The following is a 24735-nucleotide window of genomic DNA, read 5'->3' as shown; positions in this document are numbered from 1 at the left end:
CAAACATCACCAAATTTAATTACCATATCTCATACACACATCACAATCACATTTATTGATTTAATTGAAATACACTGAAGTGTAAGATCATTTTACACTGTCAGTTAATCTTAGACGTTGGATATTAAAATAAATTTGACTTTTATTTTGAAAACTTATAAACTAATGCAAACGGGTGATGATGAATCAACATGAGCATTAAAATGACCAAATTGCCCTTGTAAGATAAATGTAATTACATTCCAAACTTTAATAGGTAATCTAATCTCATACGATTCATATGAACAGTGATAGCTTGTTGTGGAAAAGAATATAAAGAATTGCACAATCAAGTGGATCTGAATTCACATGGGACATCCCCAGAAAAAGAAGAAGAAAACGTTGCTCTTCTCCGTGTTAGGTACCTACTTCTTACTAAATAAACTGCTATCATTACATTACATTAATCATTAATTATAGTGAGAGAAACAGAAACAGTGCTCCATCTCGATGGCGGAGCTCCGTCACTCCTCCTCAATCGGCTCCCGAACCGCTTCTTCTCCGATGAAGCGCGATGGCGCCGGCGCCGGCGATTCCTCCCCACTCATTCCCGAAAACGACCTCTCCGACGATGATCGCCACTCTCCCAAGGACCGGGACCGTCCTCCCTGCTCGCATTTTCATCACCTTTTCTCCCACTTCACCGACGACCATAGGGTTCCTCTTCACAACTCCAGGATCTCTATTTTCTTCACCTTACTTCTACTTCTCGCTGGCTTGCTCGCCCTGTTCACGATCCTCCATAAACTGGTCAGTACTCTCCGCATTCTTAGATTTCCCTCTAATCTTCACTAGTTATGCATCGAGTTTGTAAGAAATCAATAGTGGTTTACTTTATTTTAATCTTCTTCAAGTTCTGACAATAATTTGATTCTGATTTCGTTTTTTGTAGAATTCCCCTTACTTGTGTAAAAAAGATGGGATTGTTCTTCACTGTCCACATGTAAGTTATCTAAAGGATCATAGTTTTGATGTTGTTTTTTCCATACACATTTCACTCAGCATGTGTGGTATTTTTTTTTGTAGGTCAAAGAATCAGCATCTCTTTGGGAAAATCCTTACTCATCCACAACATCGTGGAAGCCGTGTGCTGAGCGCAGAGATGGTGCCATATCAGGTTTCATAGACCCTAATTTGTGTCTGCATTTACTTTCTCTTTAGCATTACAAACAAACCATGCCAAAAGAGGTATTAAATAAGCTGATTAGAATTAAGAACACATTCTTCACCCAGTAGTTATGACATAAGTATCATTTGTCAGTAGCATTGACAAATTACAGTTATGATTGGTATCTCAAGATAGATATTTGAACTAATGACTACATTGGTTTTTAGTTAATGAAGTGAATGACCCCTTGAAATTTTTTTATTGCCCTCTTATTTCTTTAACCCCCTCCTATGAATGGTCTTCATGGGTTGATACTGCCCTTCTGTATGTCTATGTCTACATTCTATAATTGGTTCTTCAAAATTTCCTTTTCAGTGTAATATTCCTCAATCATCTCATGTATGTTAGTGTGGATATCAGCGTTAGTAATAGCGGCTGATAGCGGTACTATCCTAGGATAGCGTCCCGGAGCGGTGACCCTCCGCTATGGAGGAGCGGGGTTCTCATCCCAGTTTGAGATAGCGGCCGCTATTTAAGGTTTAGCGGATAGCGGGAGCGGAGCGCTTCCCGGCCCGACGAGTGGATTTCATCAGTTTTGAAAGCGAAAACCCATAATTACCCTTAAAAGAAAAGAAACACCGGAGGAGTTTTGAGGAAATTTTCCGATTTGCCCTAACTCATAACACAAGTTGAGTAATAGGTCTTTTTCTCACACGCTTTCGCTTAAGTTTTCAAGTTTTCTTCTCTTCTTCTTTCTTTTCTCTTATTTCCTTTCTTCTTCTTTCTTCCTCTGATTTTTTCTAAGTCTACTTCCTCTTTTTTTAAGCAAGTCCACTTCCTCTTTTTTTTAAAGCCTTTTCCTCTTTTACTTGAGCTATTTCTCCTCTGTTTTTTTCTGGTAAGTAATAGTATTTTAATAAATTTATTCCTCTTCTTCCTCTTTTACTTTTACTTACTCTATCTCTCTGTTTTTTTATGGGTACTGTGTTATTTGTTTAGTTTTACATTAAATATGTTTTATAGATTATTCATATAAATAATCCAAAAAATAGTCAAAAGGCGGTTGTCCCTCAATCCGCTATCCTGCTATCCCATTTTTGGGGTCGACTGCTCCGCTCCGCCATCTGGAATTGATAACTCTGGTGGATATATTCAATTAGTCCTATATAATGTTGTTTTTAATACTATTGCATTGGCTGATAGTCCTTTTATACTTCCATGCAGAACTTCCTCAGGAAAATGCAACAAATGGCTATATATTCATTCACGCTGAAGGTGGTCTAAATCAGCAAAGAATTGCGGTACGAGTAGTTCTTTCAATTGCGATACCCTCTAGTCTAGACTGTTTTCCTGTTTTGAAATTCAGAGTTTTTCATTTTGTTGCTCATTTTCTTTTGCCTTGCCATCATTACCTGGTAGACTGGTACAATTTAGATAGAGAATTTTCATTCCTGCTGTCCAATATGCGAGCTCTATGTGCTTTGAACTGATTGATATAACTGAAAAGGAACCTATTGAAAAATTTAATGACAGTATTTATTCACATACTTGTTCAATATTTCTATTTCGGGATGCATTTTTAGATAAAATCAATTGAGACAACTATTTGACTATATTAAGTCCACATTTGGTGCTCAGGTAATATTTCCAATAAGCGTCTGCATTCTTATCTGGTTTTAAAGTGCCATCACAAAACTGTGCTGTTTCGAATTTGATGCACTGACAATACCTCTACAATTATTATTTAAAATTGAGTTTTGACTCTGGTTCAATGTTGCATTTGATTCATGATGTTGATTTTACTGTTGTGTACATAAAAATGGGCTATATGAAATGACACTTAGCATTTGTAGAATCATAATATTATATAAGACTTTCTATGAAATGACACTTTGCATTAGGTTTTGTAGAATCATTTCATAATTATTTATCAATTTTGATGATTTATTTTGGCCCCTATTCCAAAATGCAGATATGCAATGCAGTGGCTGTTGCAAAAATAATGAATGCCACTCTTATTTTGCCTGTATTGAAACAGGACCAAATTTGGAAAGACCAAACGTGAGATCTCTTGTCCAAAACTTTTCTCATGTTGTTTTGATCAGTTAAATTGTTGCCAGCATTTTGCCAAGCACACATTTGACATATCACATCATAAATATAATATATTTTTTTACCCCATGTCATTAGTTTTTGGATTTCTAATCAATCTGGCTATACTTTTTATCACTCCACTACTACTTTCCTCCTTTCTCAGCTGTAGATGCTGTCTTGCCTTGCATGGAAGATTTCAATAACAAACCACCTTGCTGAGTATTGTTAGAGTAGAAGGATACAATACCAGGGAGTTTAAGCAGTTAGAATTAGTTAGTTTAGTTTGTTGAGGAGGCTCAATTAAATAAATAAAGGAAAAATAGTAGAAGAGGGTTGAGTCATTGGGGTTGGTTAGTATGTGGAAAAACAGAATAATGGCTTAGTTGTAGAAGGGGAATGTGCTGTTCATTTTTCAGTTCAAATAAAATCATTTTTCCTTTTCCTTACTCATAATTTTCCACTGAATTATTAACAAATTGGTTTGACCTGCCTCTTCTTTTGTGGGGAAGAAATGGAGAGTGAGAGTTGTTCTTGAAAGGAGGTTTAGTGATAATGGATTACAGCCTCAGTCATGGTGATCTGAAGATATTAAAACAACCAATGAAGATGCAGGGATCCGGTTGTGACAAAAGAAGGGTGGAAGTGCCACCCTCTGAGGTCAAGGAGAGTGCTGAAGGGACATGAAAAATCAACCACGCATTGGGTAAGGGGGTGAAGAAACAGATACGTGTTTATGAGGAAAAAAGTTTGAAGCCATGACCCTCGCCAGAGATAGCCTTGCTGCAGCAACAGGAAAAGGATTCAGAAAGAGATAAGGGGGAGTGCAGCTACCAAGAATTCTTTTCTTGTGTGAAGAAGACCAAGTTTCCTTATCTTGACAGTAGCATTCTGTTTGGTTGGGTCACTGGACCCAAAAAACTTCTTAAAGGTGCATTGGATAAAGCCTTTTGAGAAGCTGCAGCAAAAACCGGTTATAGAGATGCAATTAGAGCATGACCCAATGGGAGAAAGTTTGACTTGAGGACGAGTAAAGGACATAGAGGGAGATACAACACTGGTTTCATGCAGCATCAAGCATGAGGATCCAGATAACTAGTCTGGTTATGCTTCCACCACCAGTGCGCCCAGGCACTAGCCACATGTCGGTGGCCTATAGGTTGTTAGTTACTGACAGAGCCATGATTGGCAGGTATGTCAAAGATAAGTCTCAGTACCGTAGATGTTTTTGGATCTGGAGACATAGAAACGGGCGGAATTGGCATTCTGCAAAATGGGTCTTCTTCTTTGCCCAATGGCTCAGGCTCAAATCAATCTTAAATTTAGGTACATGAACAAGGAAATGGGATGCTGCCAATCCACCAATGGCAGTTAATGTTTGAACAAATGAGCCGAGCCAAAACCTATAGGAAAATAGACTACAATTATTAATGAGACATGGCTCCTACCCGTACTCCCTATTTCTTTTCTTCTTCAAGCAGATCGGTGCAGCGGCCGTGCTGCCTCTGCTACTGTCGAATATCGATCAATAATAACCCCCCAAAGACAAATAATTTTTTCTCAAGGGCAAGAATCAGGTCCTAACTTAAGTCCTAGTATCAGGTTTCAGGCCGCAGACAGGTGGGGAGATTTTAATCGAATGGGAGTTGTTAAAACACCTTACCAGATTTCAGTCTCTAGGAAAGTCTACAGAAGGATTCTGGTGGAAGATGAGCAAGGGGATGAAGAGGGGTACTGTGCTGGCAGAATTTGAAAAGAGTAACTTGTACACTATCAGCTGGCTATTTTCAACCGTGAGGACAAGGTTGACCTTGAAGGGTGTGGTATTTAGGACTGTTTGCATAGCCAAAAAAAGCTAAACCGCATTGAGAACCCAACCGAACCAATCTCTAAAACACCAATTTGTTAGCATTATTGTGCAAACTGAACTGCTGCTTACAACATGATCATTGAACTGAACTGTGGTATAAAAATAGTTTGGTGAACCATAATTAAATGAACTTCTGTTGATTGGATCTAATCTGTGTTTTCGCCCCTCTCTGTTACCCACCAAAATATCAGTACAATCAAAATGGGATATTAATAGGTAGACACGATGATGAAATGCATTTTTTGCAAAAAGTTTGGCTAATGGAAAAATGTTTTTTTACTTTTCATTTCTTTTCAGTCAACTTTCTAATTTTAGTAGAAGAGGATTGAGATTTGATTAATTTAGGAAAAACCGTACAATGGTTCAATAGTAAAAGGGGAATCCCTCTTTGGAGTGAATTCTCTTTGTTCTGTTCATTCTTCAGTTTTTCAATAAAATCATTTTGGTTTTTCTTTTTTCTGATCATGGATTCCTAACAATGATGGTGCATTTCATAATTACAGGAAATTTGAAGACATTTTTGATGTGGACCACTTCATTGACTACCTAAAGTATGATGTGCGTATTGTCCGCGATATCCCAGAATGGTTTACTGATAAAACAGAGCTATTTTCTAGTATAAGGTTTGATAGATTCTTGTCCCTTTGAGTAGGGTCTGTTGAAAATCTAAATCCCAAGCTGCTGTAAGTGATGGAGAACTATATTCCTTTTATACACACATGCACAGGGGATGTGGCATGTATCTAGTGAAAGGACTTCTTTATATGAAAGTGAGAGTAGTAAGTCTTAGCTATATAACTGTTTAGATTGGATGTTTTTCTATGGTCAATGGTCTCACTACTTAAAAAATCACATGATTTTATCTTCTAACCCTGTCATTTCATGGTTCGATCTAAGGGCCAAGTTTTATTCCTCTACTCTCACGTAAAGATGACCTTCTCACTTGATATGTCTCCACCTACTCTGAAAGTAAATCGTCAAAGTTAGTCTATTTAATAACTCGTTATAGACATTTAAGTTTCATCAATTCAATGTCTACAAAGAAGTTGCTAAATGAAGTAACTATGAATAAAGTTACTTTTGAACTAAGGTGGTCTCAATCACATGTGTGTGTGTGTAATATAAATTTGAGGGATTGATTAGTATGTCCAAAGCCAGTATCATGCACGTTTACTGTTTCATTCATGAACTGATTGACATAAGTTTTGGTTGATCTGCTGCATTTTGTTATCAAATGGCATCATATTTTATAATTATGATTTTGCAGTTAGATTTGTGTGCCTTTTATTCAGTCTGTTGAACACACAAATTCCCGAGCCAGTATGTAAAAACCAGTTTTTATGTTGGTTTTCTATTTCATCTGAGGATTTATTAACATGGGATTTTGGTTTAAGTGCCGAGTGTTTGGACCAAATAGCTTGACTATTATGAGTTTAAATTACTTCCTCACTATGAATATCCTGCATTGATGATGGTTTGAGGGGTCAGGGGTTGTTGTGAATGGACAGAGAAGACACAAACCGAATCTCCTTTCTATATGCCTTTTTAAATCCAACTTTTTGCATGCTACTCTTAACTTTGGCAAATTATTACCACTGTTATCAACATTTTCCAATAACTGCTCAATATTGATGCCATTGACTTGACTAACAAAGCAAGAGTGTGTTGTCTTTCAGACGAACCGTGAAGAACATTCCAAAATATGCACCTGCACAATTTTACATCGACAATGTTCTGCCTCGCATCAAGGAGAAAAAGATTATGGCTCTGAAACCATTTGTTGATAGGCTAGGGTAGGCCAATGATGATACAAATGCTAGATTCCACTTTTTATTTTATTTTATCTAGTTGGTGTTGTCATAACGACCCTGTTATTGTTTCAGATATGACAATGTTCCTTCAGAAATCAACAAGTTGAGATGTAGGGTCAATTATCATGCTCTGAAGTTTCTTCCCGATATAGAGCAGATGGCAGATTTACTAGCATCAAGGATGAGAAACCGAACAGGCAGTTCAAACCCATATATGTATGTAACGACATTCATGATCAAAGACTTGTAGCTGATTTTAGGTGCATTTTTTAATTGTCAGTAATTTAACAGTTTTACTGTAAACAGGGCATTGCATCTTAGATTTGAAAAAGGAATGGTGGGCCTTTCGTTTTGTGATTTTGTGGGGACAAGAGACGAGAAGGCTAAAATGGCAGAATATAGAAAAAAGGAGTGGCCTCGACGGTATAAGGTGCCATACTACTATTTTTATTTAAAATCAAAATGAGCAGTTGGAACCTCTCAATTTCATTGGAACATTTTGATCACACCATAATTGTTAAAAATGCAGAATGGTTCCCACTTGTGGCAATTGGCTCTGCAGAAGCGAAAGGAAGGGCGTTGCCCTCTAGAGCCTGGCGAAGTGGCTGTTATTCTTCGGGCTATGGGCTATATGAAGGAAACTCAAATTTACGTAGCTTCTGGACAAGTTTATGGTGGACAGAATCGGATGGCTCCTCTAAGGAATATGTTCCCTAATCTGGTAAGACCTTTCTACTGCCATGTGAATTATAAAAAATGAGCATGGTGCCCTGCTTTGAAGTTCTTTAAACTGATTAGAAGCTTTATGTAGTGAATTGTGAATATAATGGTGTCATGACATGAGATTTTTTCTTGTCAATAAAAGCTGTCAAGCTATGATGCAATGATCTCTTGCTCTTTGTTATGTTGAATTTATTCATCAATAACTTAACATACCTATCGGTTTGCTACTTTTGCAATATGATGAATGTTAGGTTACAAAGGAGGAGTTGGCAACTAAAGAGGAGTTAGATGGTTTCCGAAAGCATGTGACGAGCCTTGCAGCTCTTGATTTCTTAGTGTGCTTGAAGTCAGATGTATTTGTGATGACCCATGGAGGCAATTTTGCTAAGCTGATAATTGGGGCCCGAAGATACATGGGTCACCGGCTAAAGTCAATTAAGCCTGACAAAGGACTAATGTCCAAGTCTTTTGGGGATCCGTACATGGGTTGGGCTCCTTTTGTAGAAGATGTAATTGTGACTCATCAGACACGGACGGGATTGCCAGAAGAGACTTTCCCTAACTACGACCTGTGGGAGAACCCTCTGACTCCTTGCATGTGTAAAGCCTGACCATAGCTGTTTTTATTGATGCTTTACACTGGGACTTTCACATTTCCAAGAATTATACCATCTAAGTTATGAGTTCTATATATCTCTATGGTAAAGTGAAAACATGGTCCGTGGTTAATTCACCGAGGTAGGAGTGGCAGTAAATAGAGATTTGGAGACGAGGTAATGGCTTGCAGGAAATGAGGTTCGATTGTTGGTTATTATTTTAAAGAATAGATTTCCTACTATTGAGGGTTGTCCTTGCCGAGAAACCTGGTGGTTTTTTTCTTTTCATCTAACATGTAGGCTGTAGCAATACCTCAAGTCCACTTTTCTTCCTCTTGAAAAGAAACTGACCGATTTTTTAAATTGAGAAAAAGTGCAAATTGTTGATGAATTAAATGTTGTTGAGTTCCTTTTGTTGTTCAAAAGATTATTTATGTAAGAGCCCTTAGCTGTAAAATGTTAGGGCGAATAGCATATACTATATGTTGGCCAAAAAAATGGGAAACATTTGAATATGTCCTTCAGCCAAAAAGTTGTTGGCAATCATTTCATTGTTAATTTAAAATATTAAATTAGTATACTGCCAAACCAATTATGTTTTACATAATATGTACCCACTATGATCAAAGGTCACTAGAATCTAAACCCTAAAAAGGGAATATATATATGTAGTATGCCGGTCTTGCTTATTCATTTAGCAAAAATGTAGTATATGAAATTCAATTTTAGACATCTAAATTCGATAATAAATCAAACATGTGGTCAATACAGCTCAATATTAATAGGGCATATACACATCAATTGAACCTCATTAATCCAAAATTTGAATGTTATTGACCACAATTTCATTTTCATGTATCTTAATTACATTGACTTTTATTCTGGACAGTTAACCACATTGATATAAACACTTACAAATTATATCCAATTTCGATCAAATTTGTGGTTAATGAGTTGTGACTTGTGACATCTAATATATCTAGTAATCTAATTTTGCACGTCATTACTTTTGTATGCGAGCTACATTAGCCATACAAAATATTGCTAAATTTAGATGTTGAAATAACATTTGTGATTATCCAATGCTTAGCTCGTTGGTGCAAATCATGGGATATTTCTTCAAAAGTAAAATACATTTTGCGGCCATTTAAATTGTTTAACTATTCGATTAGTTCTTAAATTTCTTTTTAACATAGATTTTTAAGTTTTATTACATGTACAATTATCCCTTTTCATTTATTGTATTACGATATTGATGTGATATGAAACGAAATTGGCTTCTTATTAAACATGTAGTCATTTCCCATCTCCTAAGAATCTCATAAATTTTAAAATTAGATTAAACAACTTGTGACTAATCGTGTAAAATTTCCTTTCAAGAATTTCGTACAATAATAATGGTCTATGAAAACATATAGACTACACAATATATTCGTATTCCCTCTTGTAGAAAATGACAAAAGGATGCACGCTGATAGATAAATTAAAACATAAACCCTTCTTACTTTTCTTAAGTAAGCAAGTAGCACTAGTCTTTAGTGGAGCTTAATCCATTTTTCTTCTTAGGCGATAGTAATAGTTGAACAAGAGGCACACGTGTGGTTTGTTGACATATGATGCGAAGGTAACAAGATCACACGTGTGCAACCGTCCTCACCCGCGAGTCACGACTCTGTTAGTGTAAATAAATGGTTACAGATACAGTACCAATCTCTATCTGTATAATTTCATTTCAAGTATAATACTCCACTAAAGAATAATCAATCAATTATAGTAGCGTATAAATTAATAATTTCTTATGATTATTACTTAAGTGCGTTGGACTTGTTGGTGTCGATGGAACAACCGCACAAGCTGTAATGAAGTGCTTTTCCATCTCTCTCTGCATTCTTCTTTCTCTCTTCTCTTTTCAATGGTATTTTTCTTCTTCTTCTTTTTTTATTTGTACTGTGTTTGATTATTCTCTAATACAATTTGTCTGTGTTATTTCAGTGTGTCATCTAGAAATGTATCTGAGAGTGACATACAACAAGCTACCATCCCACCAAGAGGTTGGAATTCCTATGACTCCTTTTGCTGGACAATTTCTGAACAAGAATTCTTACAAAATGCTGAAGTTGTTTCTCAGCTTCTCCATCATCATGGATATGAGGTATGTGTTCTTCAAGGAATTATATAGCTTATGGTTGAGATTGTATTTGTTTGTTCTAGTTATAATCTGATATAGACATGATATTGTTTTAAACACTTGTAGTATGTTGTGGTGGATTATCTCTGGTATAGAAGAAAAGTAGAGGGTGCTTATCATGATTCTCTTGGGTTTGATGTGATTGATAAATGGGGGAGGGTGATTCCTGACCCGGGAAGGTGGCCTTCTTCGAATGACGGGAGAGGGTTTAGCCATGTGGCTAATCGAGTGCATAGCTTGGGTTTGAAGTTCGGGATTCATGTTATGAGAGGCATAAGTACACAAGCTGTCAATGCGAACACGCCTATTCTAGATACGAAAACGGTATTGCTTTGTAAATCTTCTATTATGTCTTTTGTAATACATTTTGTTCTAAAATTAGTAACATTACCAGCAAGGTATGATGATAGTGTTTTACCTTAGTGTCAAGCTTTTCATTTTACTTTCTCCCCTTTCAATTTCTTAGGGAGGTGCTTATCAAGAATCTGGTCGAGTGTGGCATGCGAAAGATATAGCAATCCGTGAAAGGGCTTGTGCATGGATGCCTCATGGTTTCATGAGTGTAAATACAAATTTGGGCGCTGGAAAAGCTTTTTTGAGGTCCCTTTATCAGCAGTATGCTGCATGGGGTGTTGATTTTGGTACTTACACTTCAATTTTACAATCTTTATGCTTTGTCACTACGTACTACATACTCATGTCGTGGATGACAACCATGACGATTTTATACAATTTATTGCATAGCTTCATCAAGTTTGGAAAAGTTGAGCATTTTTGCCTTTTTTGGCTCGTTATTTATACTGTTTTTTCATCAAGATTATCATTTTTACTGGCAGTGAAACATGACTGTGTATTTGGCGATGACTTGGATTTAAATGAAATAAGCTATGTATCAGAGGTATCATACAGTTCTCCTTCTTCCCCGTCCTTCTCTTTCGCATACAAACAATGACATTGGCAGTATTATACCAGGGTTATTGGCAAACTTACCATATGATATGTCATTATTGCAGGTTCTCCGGGAGCTTAATCGCCCCATTGTCTATTCATTGTCTCCTGGAACCAAAGTGACACCAGCCATGGCCAAGGATGTCAGTGGACTGGTCAATTTGTATCGTATAACAGGGGATGACTGGGATACATGGGGGGATGTCAAAGCTCATTTTGATGTATCAAGGTGGTTAAATTACTGTGTTTTGCTTCAAAATATTTCGTTCTATGTTGCAACTTCGCTGCTTCTCAATCTGTGATCTGTTGTTCCATCATCCTATGAAGTAAATTTAATTCATTTAATTCTGAATCAGAGATTTTGCAGCTGCGCATATGATAGGGGCAAAAAGTTTAATGGGGAACTCATGGCCGGATTTGGACATGCTTCCATTTGGATGGCTAACTGATCCTGATAGTTGTTGGAGTAAGCCCTATTAATCAATCTATGTCGATTGACTTTGCTTTTATATCATTTCAACGAGAATCTATGAGTCACACACATAGAACATTGACAATGGAACAAATTATTAAATCAAATAAATTTAGATTTAGTTTAATTAGATGCTAAATTGCATTAAACATGATTTGTATTTAGTGGTTCATTCTATAAATACAAGAGGAGCACACTTCCTAAAATTCCTAATGGTCGCGTCCCCTCATGAAATGAAATGACAAACATTCCGTTCCATTTTGTGCTCGCGCAGACTATAAGGAGACACCGACGTTTTCTTCATTTGTGATTTGTTAAAACACACTTTTAGAAGTAATCTTAATATCATTAAAGGTGTTTGATTTGATGTTCGAATTTTGATTAATGGTTTCAAGATCTACTCGTTGAAATTGTTTTGCCAAGAGGATTGAAATTTTTTAAAACCCGTCTTAAATTCCCAGAAGCAACAAGGCCTCATTGCTGCCTTTTCTTATTCACGTATGAATATCACTCATGAATATCGTTTATGACTCTTCAATCATGACACTGAATTTTCACCTCTTCTTTTGCAGCTTCAAATACAGGTCCACATAGGTATAGTAACCTCAACCTCGAAGAGAAGAGGACACAGGTATTAATAAAACCATAACTGAGTTGCTTTTCCGTAAATTCATTTGTTAATATGTGTACATCAAAAGAAACTGAGTGAGTGTATTCCTACACAGATGACCTTATGGGCAATGGCAAAGTCTCCCCTTATGTATGGGGGCGATGTTCGGAAGATCGATCCCACAACATACGGTCTTATCACAAATCCTACCCTTCTGGAGATTAATTCTTTTAGCTCACATAATATGGAGGTATGTGATCCATCAAACTTTTTTTTCCGGGGAAAGGGACATAATATATTTGTCAATTTAATGCATTTTATGGTATTAGCAGTTTCCTTACATTGCAAGCTTGAAGAATGAAGATCAGGATTCTGAAAGGCAAATGAGAAGAAGCTACAGAGAAACAAAAGCATCATACACACATTCATTAGGCCTCACTAGCTGCACTGAGTCAAAGGCAAGTGGTTGGACTAGTGAGAGTATTAGCCAGTATCCTGAAAGAATCTGCTGGAAAAGGAATTTAGGAAAAAAGCATCTTGCCCCCTTCTGCATGCACAAGAGAGAACTGAACATTGCATTGTAATCATGCTTTGTCTTGTCACTCTATGCTCTATTTGCCTATCTTTAATTTGATTATTTGTGTTCTTGTTAACAATAGAAATCATCGTATTGATATTGACGCAGAGATGAAGAGAATATGTATCAAGATTATCATCATTTAGTTGCAGTGGACAGAATAAAATTTTGCTTGGATGCTTCTCCAAAACAAAACATTACTTCCAAAGAGTTCAAGCGAGGTACATTTTCGCCCTGCAGGTGGGATTCAAATCAGGTATGTTGTGTCGTTCTGTGTTTAAGTTGTGTAAGAGTGAGATCTCTTGTAATCATATAACCAATGTGTAATTTTGATATATTCAAAGATTATTTTGTTCGTGCATCACTGTTTTTATCTGTACCGTCTTCTCGAGACAACCTTACAACCTTTTGATTTGCATGCATTTTTTCTTTTAAATCTGTATATTCTATTGGATGTTGATGTATGCAGTCTTTAACAGATGTGGCGGTTGAATCGTAATGGGACCCTGGTAAATAGCTATTCAGGCTTATGTGCCACAGTAGACCCTGTTAAAGGTGAAATTTGCAAATGCTTACCACTTTATGAAAATATTGTCCTTGTGCAATTTCTTGAGTTTATCTTGGTTTTTCCTTTAGCTTATCATTACTCATAACGCTAGCTGGTCATTTATGCAGCTACGATTAATTCTGGTGGTTTTCGCGCTTGGGCTGCAACCGGAAGAACAGGTCAGTTAACAAAAACTACAGATAAATATTGAGAATTCTCTTGATTTTTCTCCAACTTCACCAAAACATCAAAGCAAATAATTCATCACTGCATTTAAGCACTTGAACTAGAATGTACAACACAGAATTTTTGTTTTCTTTTCTAATTCGTATACTTGTATCTTTATGCAGGAGAAGTCTATGTTGCTTTCTTCAATCTAAGTGAACAGAAGGCGGTTATATCTTTGAAGACATCAAACCTATTTAAGGTTTTTGTTGGGAGAGACTTAAGAAGTACTTGTAAAGGCAGTGAAGTGTGGAGTGGAAGACACATTGTAATAACGCAGGGGGTGTTATCGGCGGAAGTGGAAATGCATGGAACTGCACTATTTGTTCTCAATTGTAACTAGTTTGGTCCCATAAAAAAGGGATCTGTAATATTTAAAATGTACTTAATCCAAGTCAAATTTAGGGGAAGTTACACAGAGTATATATTTATAAAAAAAATGAAGAACTTTTATATAATAAACTCAAATTGAAATTAGCTCCCAAAGGAACTAAGCTTGTGAAAGGATACTGAGGTAGAACCTTGGAGGGTCAAATGCCTTATTTAAGGTTCTTTCCCACATAAATTTTGTTTACTTTAAAAAGTTTTTATAGGTTGGAAGCTTTACAAAAATAAATTATAAAATAATCCCAAAGAACGTGCGATGTGGTTTCCTCAACATCGCCACCGTGATAACAACTCAAAACCAAATGGTGAGAATGTTCTGATGAATTAGAATATTTCCTATCTTGGATTTCGAGACTTAGATGTCTTAAAAGAAATCAAGCTTCTTGTTTGGATAAATACTTTTGTAAATATTTTTGTAATATCTCTTAAAGAAACGAAGCAATAAGCAATGATTGCAATGATTTTTGTGATGGTTGGTCGTCATGTGTTGGTTGAGTACTTTGGCGGTGTTTTGTATGGCATGACAATTTGGCGGTGTTTCGTATGGCATGACAATTTCGTTTATGACGGACACATTTGGCGGTGTTTCGTATGGCATGACAATTTCGTTTATGACGGACACACATCCTTAGTAAAGTCTTTACAATCAGTAAAATTCCATTGGACGTCAACTATTGTCTATATTGAATAGATGTTGGTGCGACGGTGGAAAGTTGCAAGTCTTCTTGCTCCCATGTCATTGCGGTATGTTCATATGTTAGCCATGATCCTTCCAAGCATCTTCTGTCATTTACAAGTCATAAATATATTCAATGTGTACAATAATAGCTTTCCGGTGGTAGAAAATGAAGAATTTCGAACTACATATCAAGGGGACATAGTTTGACACAACGAAAATATGAGAAGGAAGAAAAAAGATCGCCCTAACAACACACGTATTAGAACCGAAATGGATTCGACTGACAAAATGGTAAGATTATATGATATATTGATAAGTAGTAAATGAATTGTGTTTCTTGCTTTTTCCCTTTCGATTTCATGTGTGTTTTCATCATCCTAGTCTGATTTTATGCGTTTTTGTCCTCCTTTTACGTTTTCAGGTAATAATAAGGTATTGGACCGAATCGGAACGACAAAGGCAAAAGATTGCACAAATGAGACTCTTCTAATACAAAATTGATGAGTCCAAAACGGTCTGGCCGTGTCTCATGACACGGGTTGTGTTGCCCCTTGGAGCCATCCCCATAGTAAAAAGCTAAGTCTGACACGAGATGACCATGTCCCTTGACATGAGCTGTGTCAGCCCCTTAGAAAGTTACAAATTCTTGAATTCTGGTTGTGAGAAGCTGAAGTCTAAAGATTTTCACTTTGGATGTGCCTTCATGAGTAGTTTTGAGGATTTTCCAAGCTTCTTTATCTACAATACATGTATTAATCAACCTGAATATATTTTTATACACCCCATTGAATAGGGCATTAAAGGCTTTGTAGTTTCCAATAGCCAATTCATCTTCTTCCTTGGACCAGTCCTCTTTAGATTTCAATTCAGTAGTAGCCTTCCCATCCTTGTCATTCACAACAGGATGTTCCCATCCTCTAATGATAACTTCCCATGTCCTGTTATCCATGGATTTTAAGAAAGCCACCATCCTTGCCTTCCAATGGTCATAGTTGAATCCATCTAAGATGGGGGATCTGTTGATAAATCCTCATTCCTTGTCCATGGAGCCAAAAAGTATTTTCCCTGAATCTCACCCAGAAACAGAGCATGATGCCTGCTTAGATACCAATTGAAATTCTGGCAACCAGATCCCTGATGTCGTACACGATGTCACGACCTCAGAGTCTGCACATTACCACACCACAAACAATAGAAGGATAAATATAACAATATAACAATAAATAACATAATCAGTTGTTAACCCAGTTCGGTGCAACATCACCTACATCCGGGGGCTACCAAACCAGGAAGAAAATCCACTATCACAAAATTAGTTTGAAGTCCTAAACAACCTCCGGTTTTACAAACTTCTCACCTAATCTCTACCTGTGGACGTTTCTATCTAGGACACACCTAGATATTAGACCCCTCTCACTTCCCTTAACCATACGACAACTAACAACTGAAAAATATAATCCACTATTGCTTAAAAGCTTCTGAGGGATTGTTAGTTACAACTCAATACAACAGGTCCAATTCATGTATCTAGGTGATACTCGAACGACTCACACAAAGCATACATATGAAACCCTAATGATAACAAAATACTGCAATGCTTCAATACAATCTTAGGTTTATAACACCTCTATAAATAGCAGTGAAAGGCATGGGCTTCAGTCTTGATTTTCACCAGATCCAAGATCTCGGCACAATCTTCTGAAGATATGACTTCAACCAAATCAGATGTTTCCTAAAGTGTCTTGACATTGTTACTTCGTAAATAAGTCAAGATACAATATTCTTCAGGTACAAGGAAAACGCTCAATAATATACTCGAGCTAAATCTTCAGAGAATCTTTAGATAAAACATTAAAGAGAATAAATCTCACAAACAACTTAAGTTCGGTTATGCTGAATGTTGAAACAACATGTCAGGACATCTTGTTCAACATCTGTCAAATGTACTTGTTTTTCCAAAATGCAGCCAATCACAATATGTCAGACCTAACAGTCTCCCCCTTTGGTAAATTTTAGCTAAAATAATCTTTACAACGGTCAATAGAGAAGAGGGTCAATAGATAAGAGGGATAGAACCAAGGATATACATCAACAAGAAAGCATACGACATCCTTTTTCACACAGTCACTAGAGGCAGGCGCAATGAACAACAAGCCCCATATTGTAAAACACACCATAAGAAATTTCCTTTTAGACAGGATGTTAGGACATTGTTCCTGACATCATGAAAATAAGTATCATGCGCTCCCCCTGAGTATTAGGCACTCCCATTGAGTATCAGAACCACAAGATGAGTTACCCCAAGGGTTACTCCCCCGCCATACCTGCACATGCTCCCCCTCAAGGAGCAAGAGGGACAAGAAGCAAAGCGCAGAGCACACTACTACTATTACACATTCATACACACCTACTCCCCCTTTTTAGCCATAAAGTTGACAAACAAACCATATTAACCAAAACATCATTGTAAGTCACACAAGGTTAAGAGAACTTACAAACCAAAGAGCACTTATAAAGTGCATAAAATGGAATCCAGGGCACAACCCACAAAAGAAACAAAATAAAAATCAACACACAAAATAACTAGAGATCATTAATCTTCATCACTGCTGGTAGCATCTTCCTCATCACTTGCATCATACATGTCTTCATTTTCTTTTTCTTCATATGTTCCATCATTTTATAAACCACCTTCTTCTTCAGACAGAGCCTTAATCAACATTTCAATTTTGCTTTTCCTTTCAGTACAATTTTTTATAGTTTCATCCAAGGTCTTCCAGGTGTCTTTCAACTCAGCTAGGATGCTTGTTCTGTTAGTGGACCTTGAAGGAGTCTGTCCAGATGTCATGAAAATGTCTTGAGACATGTTTCCTAGTGAAAAACCTATAATGCAATGAGAGAGGATGGTCCCTTTTGCATGTACTGTCATAATTGATTAATATACGGGGGTGTTGACTCAGGATAACCCCACATATCAAGGAAGGAAATGCTATTGGCATTTTTACAGCATAAGAAGCAACATGCTTCATAGTTTGACCAAAAACATAGGATCCAAAATCAAAATTTGAATTGGTCACAACAATATAGATAAACTTACCTAGACCAGTAGCTATATTGGAGGTGTGATTGGTTGGAACCCAATTTGCAACTCTAATTCTATGGAGAACAACATACTTGACACTCAACGAACTAGCATACAATTTTCCTTTCATTGGCCATTCCTTCACTTGCTTAGCAGTAATCTCTCTGCAGATGACATTGTTAGAGACTTCAGTTTTAGCTTGTTCTTCTTCATTTCTGCCCAAGAACATGTTGATTATTTAAGGAGAAAAATCCACACATCTTCCTCTGACATACACTTTTCTGAACTCCTTGCTTCTTTTGTTGTCACACTCTTTGGAGATGTTCACAATAAATTCTTTGACAAGCATTTCATAGCATTTTCCAAAACCTATTACAGTTTTCATTAATCCAGCTTCTTGAATCAAACTCAACACATCTTTACATTCGAAAGCATCTTTCCCCAAATCCCTTTCCAGTGCTAACCTTCTTTGATAAACAAATTTCCATTTTTCAACATTTTTAATAGAGTGAAAAGAAATGTTGTCAAATGGAACTTTAGGAATATTAGCTAGTATCTTCTTTCTAGAGGCTTGCTTTCTGGAAATAGAGATGATGTCCTGAACATTGTGTTCGACATCATGATCAAATTCACTAGATTCAGAGGAAACTTCCTTCCTTTTTAGGGACTTCTTCTTAGATACAGGAGTCACCAACTTGCTCCATCTTTTTGTGGGACCAACACTAGCTTTGTTCCTGACAGATTTGGAGGGAGCGTTGGAGGATCCAACAACTTGGTCTTTTTTGTTCTTCAATCTTTTAGCAATGCCAGGAGCCAGTATTTGCCCAATAGGAACATCATCAGAAGCCAGTTCCTCAATATTAACAATGTCAGTGGGTTGATCAACATGATTTTTATCTTTGTTACCCAGCTCATTAGTCATATCTTCAAACCTTTCACATCATGCTTATCTCTGGGGTTCTCAGCATTGTTATTAGGTTGGGCCAAGGATGTGGAGATATCTGGCACGACATTTATCTTGGGGTCAATCCCTAACACTTGAGAGGTCAACACACATATACTCTTATCAACATTGTCTTTGTCAGCAACGATCATGCTAGATTTACTCAAGGTAGTAACTGATCTAGGTTTATTGTTGGTTTCATAAGTTTCAACATTTTCCATAACATTTTTCGCAGCGAGACAATATTTAGACACATCAACATTAGGTTCAATGCTGATGGGACCGAGATACAGACTAGTCATAGACATGTGTTTCTTCACTACAATAGGGGGTTCAGGATCATTGATATTTCTAGCAGTTATGGAGGGAGTGGATGAGGTACTTACTTTAGAAGGCTTGATTTTCCTTGAAGATGAAGTTCTAGCCTTTCTCATGGGAGTTGCATGGATAAGGACAATCGATAGAGGAACAACATCAGTAATGACATCAGAGAGATCTATCTTAGTGCCAATATGTTTAGGGTTTGATTGCTCTTTGGAGGATTTACTTGGAATGGACACAGAAGGTTGTCACATTTTTGAGGTTTTTGGTAGAGAGGAGATGGAGAGATGAAGATGTTTGAGAACAAGTTTGAGAGAGAGAGAGAGAATGCAGAGGGTAGCGTGAAGGTGGCTAGGGTGCATTGTTGGGAAAATAAGAAAAAGTTATAATGATAGTCTTTGAGTTTTATGCACAATTAAGTGGAGGGAAGAGAAAATTTAATTTCCATATGCCCCCTTCAGTAATTGCTATAATTATTCAAGCATGCAAATTCCCAATTTGCCCCTTAGTTTTTCAAATTGATTTACATCTAAAGCTTTGGTAAAAATGTCTGCCAGTTGCTTTTTAGTAGTTACATGCTCAAGAGTGACAATTTTGTCTTCCACCAGATCCCTAATGAATTAATGACGAATATCAATGTGCTTAGTTCTGCTGTACTGAATAGGGTATTTGGAAATGTTAATAGCACTTAGGTTGTCACAATACAATGTTATGACATCTTGATGGACATTGTATTCTTCTAGCATTTGTTTCATCCAAATTAATTGAGAGCAACTACTTCATGCATCAATATATTCATCCTCAACTGTAGATAAGGACACACTATTTTGCTTTTTACTGAACCAAGATATGAGATTATTTCCCAAAAAGAAACATCCTCCAGAAGTGCTTTTTCTATCACCAGTAGTGCCTACCCAATCTGCATCATAGTATCCTGTTAGTAAGGAGTTTGCATTGTGAGAATACATCATTCCATATTCAATAGTTCCATTGATATACTTCAGAATCCTTTTCACTTGAGTAATGTGACTTATTTTGGGTTCATATTGATATCTAGCACAAAATCCTACAGCAAATGTAATGCCAGGTCTGCTAGCTGTGGGATAAAACAAACTACCAATCATACTCCTATACAGACTTTGATCCATATTTATACCTTTTTCATCTTTGGTTAGTTTCAAATGAGTTGGTGCATGTGTCCTTTTATGGCTAGCATTTTCCATGCCAAACCTCTTCACTATATCCTTTGCGTACTTGCTTTGGAAGATGAAGGTAATGTCATCCATCTGTCTGACTTGGAGCCCAAGAAACTATGTCAGTTCACCAACAAGTCTCATTTCAAACTCAGATTGCATCTGCTTGACAAAATGTTGTACCATCTGGTTTGATATCCCTCCAAACACAATGTCATCAACGTATATTTGAGCTATCATGAGTTTACCATGACATTCTTTAACAAACAAATTTTTGTCTGTTCCTCCTTTATTGCATTCATTGTTAACAAGGTACTTAATGATCCTCTCATACCCAGCCCTAGGTGCTTGCTTTAATCCATAAAGTGTTTTCCTTAATTTGTGTACATGATCTGGAAAGTTAGGATCTATGAACCCCTTGGGTTATTCAACATAGACTTCTTCATTCAAGTACCTGTTTAAGAAGGCACTTTTCACATCCATTTGAAATAGTTTGAATTTAAGTAAACAAGCCATTCCTAACAGTAGTCTTATTGAATCAAGGCGAGCAACAAGCGCATAAGTCTCATCAAAACCGGCCCCTTCAATTTGAGTGTATTCTTGAGCAACAAGTCTGGCTTTGTTTCTAGTTACAGTCCCTTTTTCATCAGATTTGTTCTTGTAGATTCATTTTGTGTCAATAAATTTCATTCCTTTAGGTCTAGGAACTAAGTCCCATACTTCATTTCTTATAAATTGACCTAATTCCTCTTGCATTACATTGATCCAAAATTTATTAGTCAAAACTTCCTTCACATTTTTGGTTCAAACTTAGAAACAAAGCAAGCATTTGAGATCACATCTTTAGATCTAGTGGTGACCCATTCATTAAGGTTTCCAATTCTGAGATCTGTTGGATGGTCTTTCTGTATTCTGATGGAGGGACCTTTGTTGACTTGGGGGTTATCAGGTATAATGCCTTCTGATTCACTGTCTGATTCAATACCTTCCTCATTTTCAATTGAGTTAATCTACCGAGATGATGTCTCAACATCTGCTTCAACATTAGTCCCCTTTTATGAGATATTGTCATCCACAACCACATTGATGGATTCCATCATAACTTTGGTTATGGAATTAAAGACTCTATAGGCTCTGCTGTTTGTAGAGTATCCCAGAAATATACCTTAATCACTCTTGGGATCCATCTTTCTTCTTTGCTCATGGTCAATTATCAAAAACTCGAGAATTTGCCTGTAGCCTCATCAACATCGGCACTGGTAGCTGTTGTGAATCCCAGCATTCCTGCATGACCCTTATGTGAGCTATGCAGGCTTAATGGATATTCCATTGGAGATTTTCAGATGATTTTGGTAGGAGAAACCAATCAGGACACTGTCAATTATGTTAACAATTAAAGAGGAAACCCGTAATCGAATACCTATTACCTGAGGTGGAAAGACCATCCCAACTTCTCTTACAATTTTTTTTATCATTATTTGTAAGTAAGCAATTATATATATATATATATATATATATATATATATATATATATATATATATATATATATTAATTGTGTCTTTTTTTATAAATAGAGTCATCTGTTGAAACTTTGAACCACAAGATTGATGGACAATGGTGTATATATATATATATATATATATATATATATATATATATATATATATATATATATATATATATATATATAGATAGATAGATAGATAGATAGATAGATAGAGATAGAGAGAGAGAGATATTTTCTCTTTTGTGATTGAGCGTGTCTAGAAGAAACTCAAATGGTGAAAGGAAAGATGTTTATCTCGAGCAAGAAAGGAAGTCCTTATTAAATATGTAGCCTAAGCCATCCCTAGTTACATAATGAGTTGTTACAAACTTCCTGAGGGATGCTGTAATGAGATTAAGAGTATGCAGGCCAAATTTTGGTGGGGTTCGAAGCAGGGGTAGAGGAAAATCCACTAGATAAGTTGGGAGAAAGTGTCTACAACTAAAGGGAGTTGAGGTCTAGGCTTTCGTGGTTTTAGTGACTTCAACATAAGCCTTATGGGTAAACATTACTAGAGATTTCTATTTTGGGGGAATTATTTGTTGGAACAGGTGTTCAAAGGGCGCTACTACCGTAGAAGTAATATAGAGGAAGCTAAGATGGTTTTCTCCCCTAGATATGCTTGGAGGAGTATCCAGAGTGTGAGAGACGTTGTTTCTAAAGGATCAAGATGGAGGAACGGTAATTGGTAACATGTTCGCATTTCGAAGGATAATTGGTTGCCAGGTGTAGCGGGGTTCAAAGTCAATAGCCCAGTTAGAGGGTTGGATGGTGAAGCAAAAGTTGGTGATTTTATCGACCATGATCTTGGTATTTGGAATAGAGAGATGTTGAGGACATGTTTTGACATTTCAGTTGAGCAACAAGTCCTGAGTATTCCTCTATCGTTTAGAGATCATGCAGAAAAATTGATTTGACATTATGAGAAACATGGAGAATATTCGGTTAAATCCGCTTACCGTCTTCTTAGAGCAACAAAGCAACAATTTCCACCAGGACAATCAAGCAGTTCAAATAAGCAGTTGTGGAAAAATATCTGGAATGCTCCAATTCGTAACAAGATCAAGAACTTCTTATGGAGGCTTATAAAGAACATCCTTCCAACCAAATGTAACCTACAAAAGAAAGGAGTCCGAGTTGATAATATGTGTTATGTGTGCCATTCCATCCCTGAAACAGTTCAACACCTTTTCATGCAATGTGATGCTACAAAGCTGAGTTTTTTTCTCACCTCCTTTTGACATTCGTGTGCCAAATGATCTAGATCTTATTGATCGAATTTCTCATGTGCTAAAATGGCATGATCCTTTTAGAGTCCAACTGTTCTGCACCAATCTTCGAAAAATTTGGAGCGCAAGGAACCATTGCTTGTTCAGGAACAAAGCTTTTCGGGCTCAGTTGGTGGCGGATGAGGCCCTTGATTGGGTCTTGGAGTTTGATAAGAACAATTCGGATTTAAGATGCAGGAAACAGGCAGTTACGTTGTTAGAAGGTGAATCTCGTGGACATGGTTTAATGTTTTCTAGGTGGATGCCGATTGTTTCCAAGAGGGCTTCGTTTCTCTGGGTTGTGTCATCGGGAATCAAGACAGTTCTGTCCTTGTTGCTATGAGTAAGAAATAGTTGATCAGTGTGGATCCCTATACAGCGGAAATCCTTGCAATTCAATGGGGGTTGTAGACTGTGCATGCCCTTAAACTTGATAAGGTTCTGGTATAGTTCGATGCAATGGTTGACGTTGACTGCATAAATGAAATATATTTCTCAATGCCTTTAGATAATATTGTTGTTGACTGTCGTCTGTTATTAAGTAGTTTTAAGGAGACTTACATCATGTATCTGAATATGAACCTTACTGGGGATGCTCATCATCTAGTTAAAAGGGCAATCTTGTAGGTTCAAGTTTCAGGTTTGATGTATTCCAACTTAACGAGACTCTACTTTGTGTAATGTTTCTTCAATCTCTTCTATCTAATGAAATATATTTCCTTTCAAAAAAACCACAAGCCCAAACTCCAACCGAACCGGCCGGACCACACGTGATACTAAATATTGATGACTCTCTTTCGATTTGCAAAATTTCTAGATCTTTTGGGAATACCTTCATTGTATAAACCCTTGAGAAATGTGAAAGTCATCAAATATGCGAGTCAATGAGTTTTCCCAATTCAGTACCAACCTTTATATTTAACACATGCTTGCTAGTTTTCCAATATTAAATGTTCCATTAATAACATTTATCTCTCTAATGTACTAGTCCTATGAAATTATACAAATATTAAGATAATGTGATATAGTTATGTCACTAAATTGATAACATAGACGTAAATATGAACTTGGTGTTTGTCTCATTTTGAAATTTTTTATTCATTCTAGTTCAGGTGCTTGTTTCAATTTTGTATTTGGTATGTGTAATGAAATAACAAAGTGACGCGGGGCTGCAAATAAGAAGGTCTGTTTCAACGTTTTTATTAAAAATAAAATTAAAATTAATATGAATCGGAAGAATTTTTTTATTCAAATAATCTATTTTTTAAAAAGAATTATCAAAATAATCCACTTTTTAATTTAATTTTTAAATTAGTCCACTTAAAAAATAAAAAAAACGTTAAGGCGTAGGTGTTAGATGAATTGACGCATACCCTTAATTTTAAAGAGGGGCCGTCAATTGAGTTGACTATAGTATATGGTGCCGCCAATCCAGGGGCCGTCAATTGAGTTGACTATAGTATATGGTGCCGCCAATCCACTTGGCGCTTATGCGTATAAAGTGAGAGGA

General features: G+C 36.6%; 4 protein-coding genes across 5 annotated transcripts; 2 read left to right on the top strand and 2 right to left on the bottom strand.

Annotated features, from left to right (window-relative positions):
* Positions 1-257: 257 nt before the first annotated feature.
* LOC127082981 (protein PECTIC ARABINOGALACTAN SYNTHESIS-RELATED) lies at positions 258-8784 on the top strand. Of its 2 annotated transcripts, XM_051023213.1 has the most exons (12): positions 258-400; positions 472-789; positions 932-982; positions 1066-1156; positions 2372-2448; positions 3120-3208; positions 5612-5731; positions 6785-6901; positions 6992-7135; positions 7226-7349; positions 7449-7640; positions 7894-8784. In XM_051023213.1, the coding sequence occupies exons 2-12, from the start codon at positions 490-492 to the stop codon at positions 8251-8253; spliced, it is 1665 nt and encodes a 554-aa protein (XP_050879170.1). In that variant the 5' UTR covers positions 258-400; positions 472-489; the 3' UTR covers positions 8254-8784. The 2 variants fall into 2 exon arrangements, with proteins under 2 accessions (XP_050879170.1, XP_050879169.1); XM_051023212.1 differs by having other exon boundaries at positions 300-789.
* A 1011-nt stretch (positions 8785-9795) lies between these two features.
* LOC127082980 (uncharacterized) lies at positions 9796-14370 on the top strand. The gene is made up of 14 exons (XM_051023211.1): positions 9796-10153; positions 10231-10390; positions 10493-10750; positions 10893-11067; positions 11263-11324; positions 11440-11603; positions 11731-11840; positions 12419-12477; positions 12572-12706; positions 12789-13036; positions 13142-13289; positions 13513-13588; positions 13709-13759; positions 13931-14370. The coding sequence occupies exons 1-14, from the start codon at positions 10098-10100 to the stop codon at positions 14146-14148; spliced, it is 1920 nt and encodes a 639-aa protein (XP_050879168.1). The 5' UTR covers positions 9796-10097; the 3' UTR covers positions 14149-14370.
* A 3094-nt stretch (positions 14371-17464) lies between these two features.
* Positions 17465-18875, bottom strand: LOC127079768 (uncharacterized). The gene is made up of 3 exons (XM_051020137.1): positions 18229-18875; positions 17969-18117; positions 17465-17532 (listed from the first exon to the last, which is right to left on the bottom strand). The coding sequence occupies exons 1-3, from the start codon at positions 18873-18875 to the stop codon at positions 17465-17467; spliced, it is 864 nt and encodes a 287-aa protein (XP_050876094.1).
* A 1121-nt stretch (positions 18876-19996) lies between these two features.
* On the bottom strand, positions 19997-20503 carry LOC127079767 (uncharacterized mitochondrial protein AtMg00810-like). Its single transcript, XM_051020136.1, has one exon. It carries the CDS (start codon positions 20501-20503, stop codon positions 19997-19999), a length of 507 nt encoding a protein of 168 aa, XP_050876093.1.
* Positions 20504-24735: the final 4232 nt, after the last annotated feature.

Source organism: Lathyrus oleraceus, chromosome 5 (assembly GCF_024323335.1).
Source record: "Lathyrus oleraceus cultivar Zhongwan6 chromosome 5, CAAS_Psat_ZW6_1.0, whole genome shotgun sequence".
Taxonomy (NCBI): domain Eukaryota; kingdom Viridiplantae; phylum Streptophyta; class Magnoliopsida; order Fabales; family Fabaceae; genus Lathyrus; species Lathyrus oleraceus.
This window is presented reverse-complemented; position numbering and strand designations above follow the sequence as displayed.

Bases quoted from the DNA above. Each gene is read 5' to 3' on its own strand.
- LOC127082981 (XM_051023213.1), top strand. From the start codon at position 490: ATGGCGGAGCTCCGTCACTCCTCCTCAATCGGCTCCCGAACCGCTTCT. The intron at 1,157-2,371 runs GTTTCATAGACC...ACTTCCATGCAG, and splicing joins CAGAGATGGTGCCATATCAG to AACTTCCTCAGGAAAATGCA. The intron at 5,732-6,784 runs GTTTGATAGATT...GTTGTCTTTCAG, and splicing joins GAGCTATTTTCTAGTATAAG to ACGAACCGTGAAGAACATTC.
- LOC127082980 (XM_051023211.1), top strand. From the start codon at position 10,098: ATGAAGTGCTTTTCCATCTCTCTCTGCATTCTTCTTTCTCTCTTCTCT. The intron at 11,604-11,730 runs GTGGTTAAATTA...ATTCTGAATCAG, and splicing joins GCTCATTTTGATGTATCAAG to AGATTTTGCAGCTGCGCATA. The intron at 13,760-13,930 runs GTCAGTTAACAA...ATCTTTATGCAG, and splicing joins GGCTGCAACCGGAAGAACAG to GAGAAGTCTATGTTGCTTTC.
- LOC127079768 (XM_051020137.1), bottom strand. From the start codon at position 18,875: ATGACTAATGAGCTGGGTAACAAAGATAAAAATCATGTTGATCAACCC. The intron at 18,118-18,228 runs GTATGTCAGAGG...TGTCATCTGCAG, and splicing joins AGCAAGGAGTTCAGAAAAGT to AGAGATTACTGCTAAGCAAG. The intron at 17,533-17,968 runs GTAAGTTTATCT...GAACATATGAAG, and splicing joins CAATATAGCTACTGGTCTAG to AAAAAGAAAATGAAGACATG.
- LOC127079767 (XM_051020136.1), bottom strand. From the start codon at position 20,503: ATGGATGACATTACCTTCATCTTCCAAAGCAAGTACGCAAAGGATATA.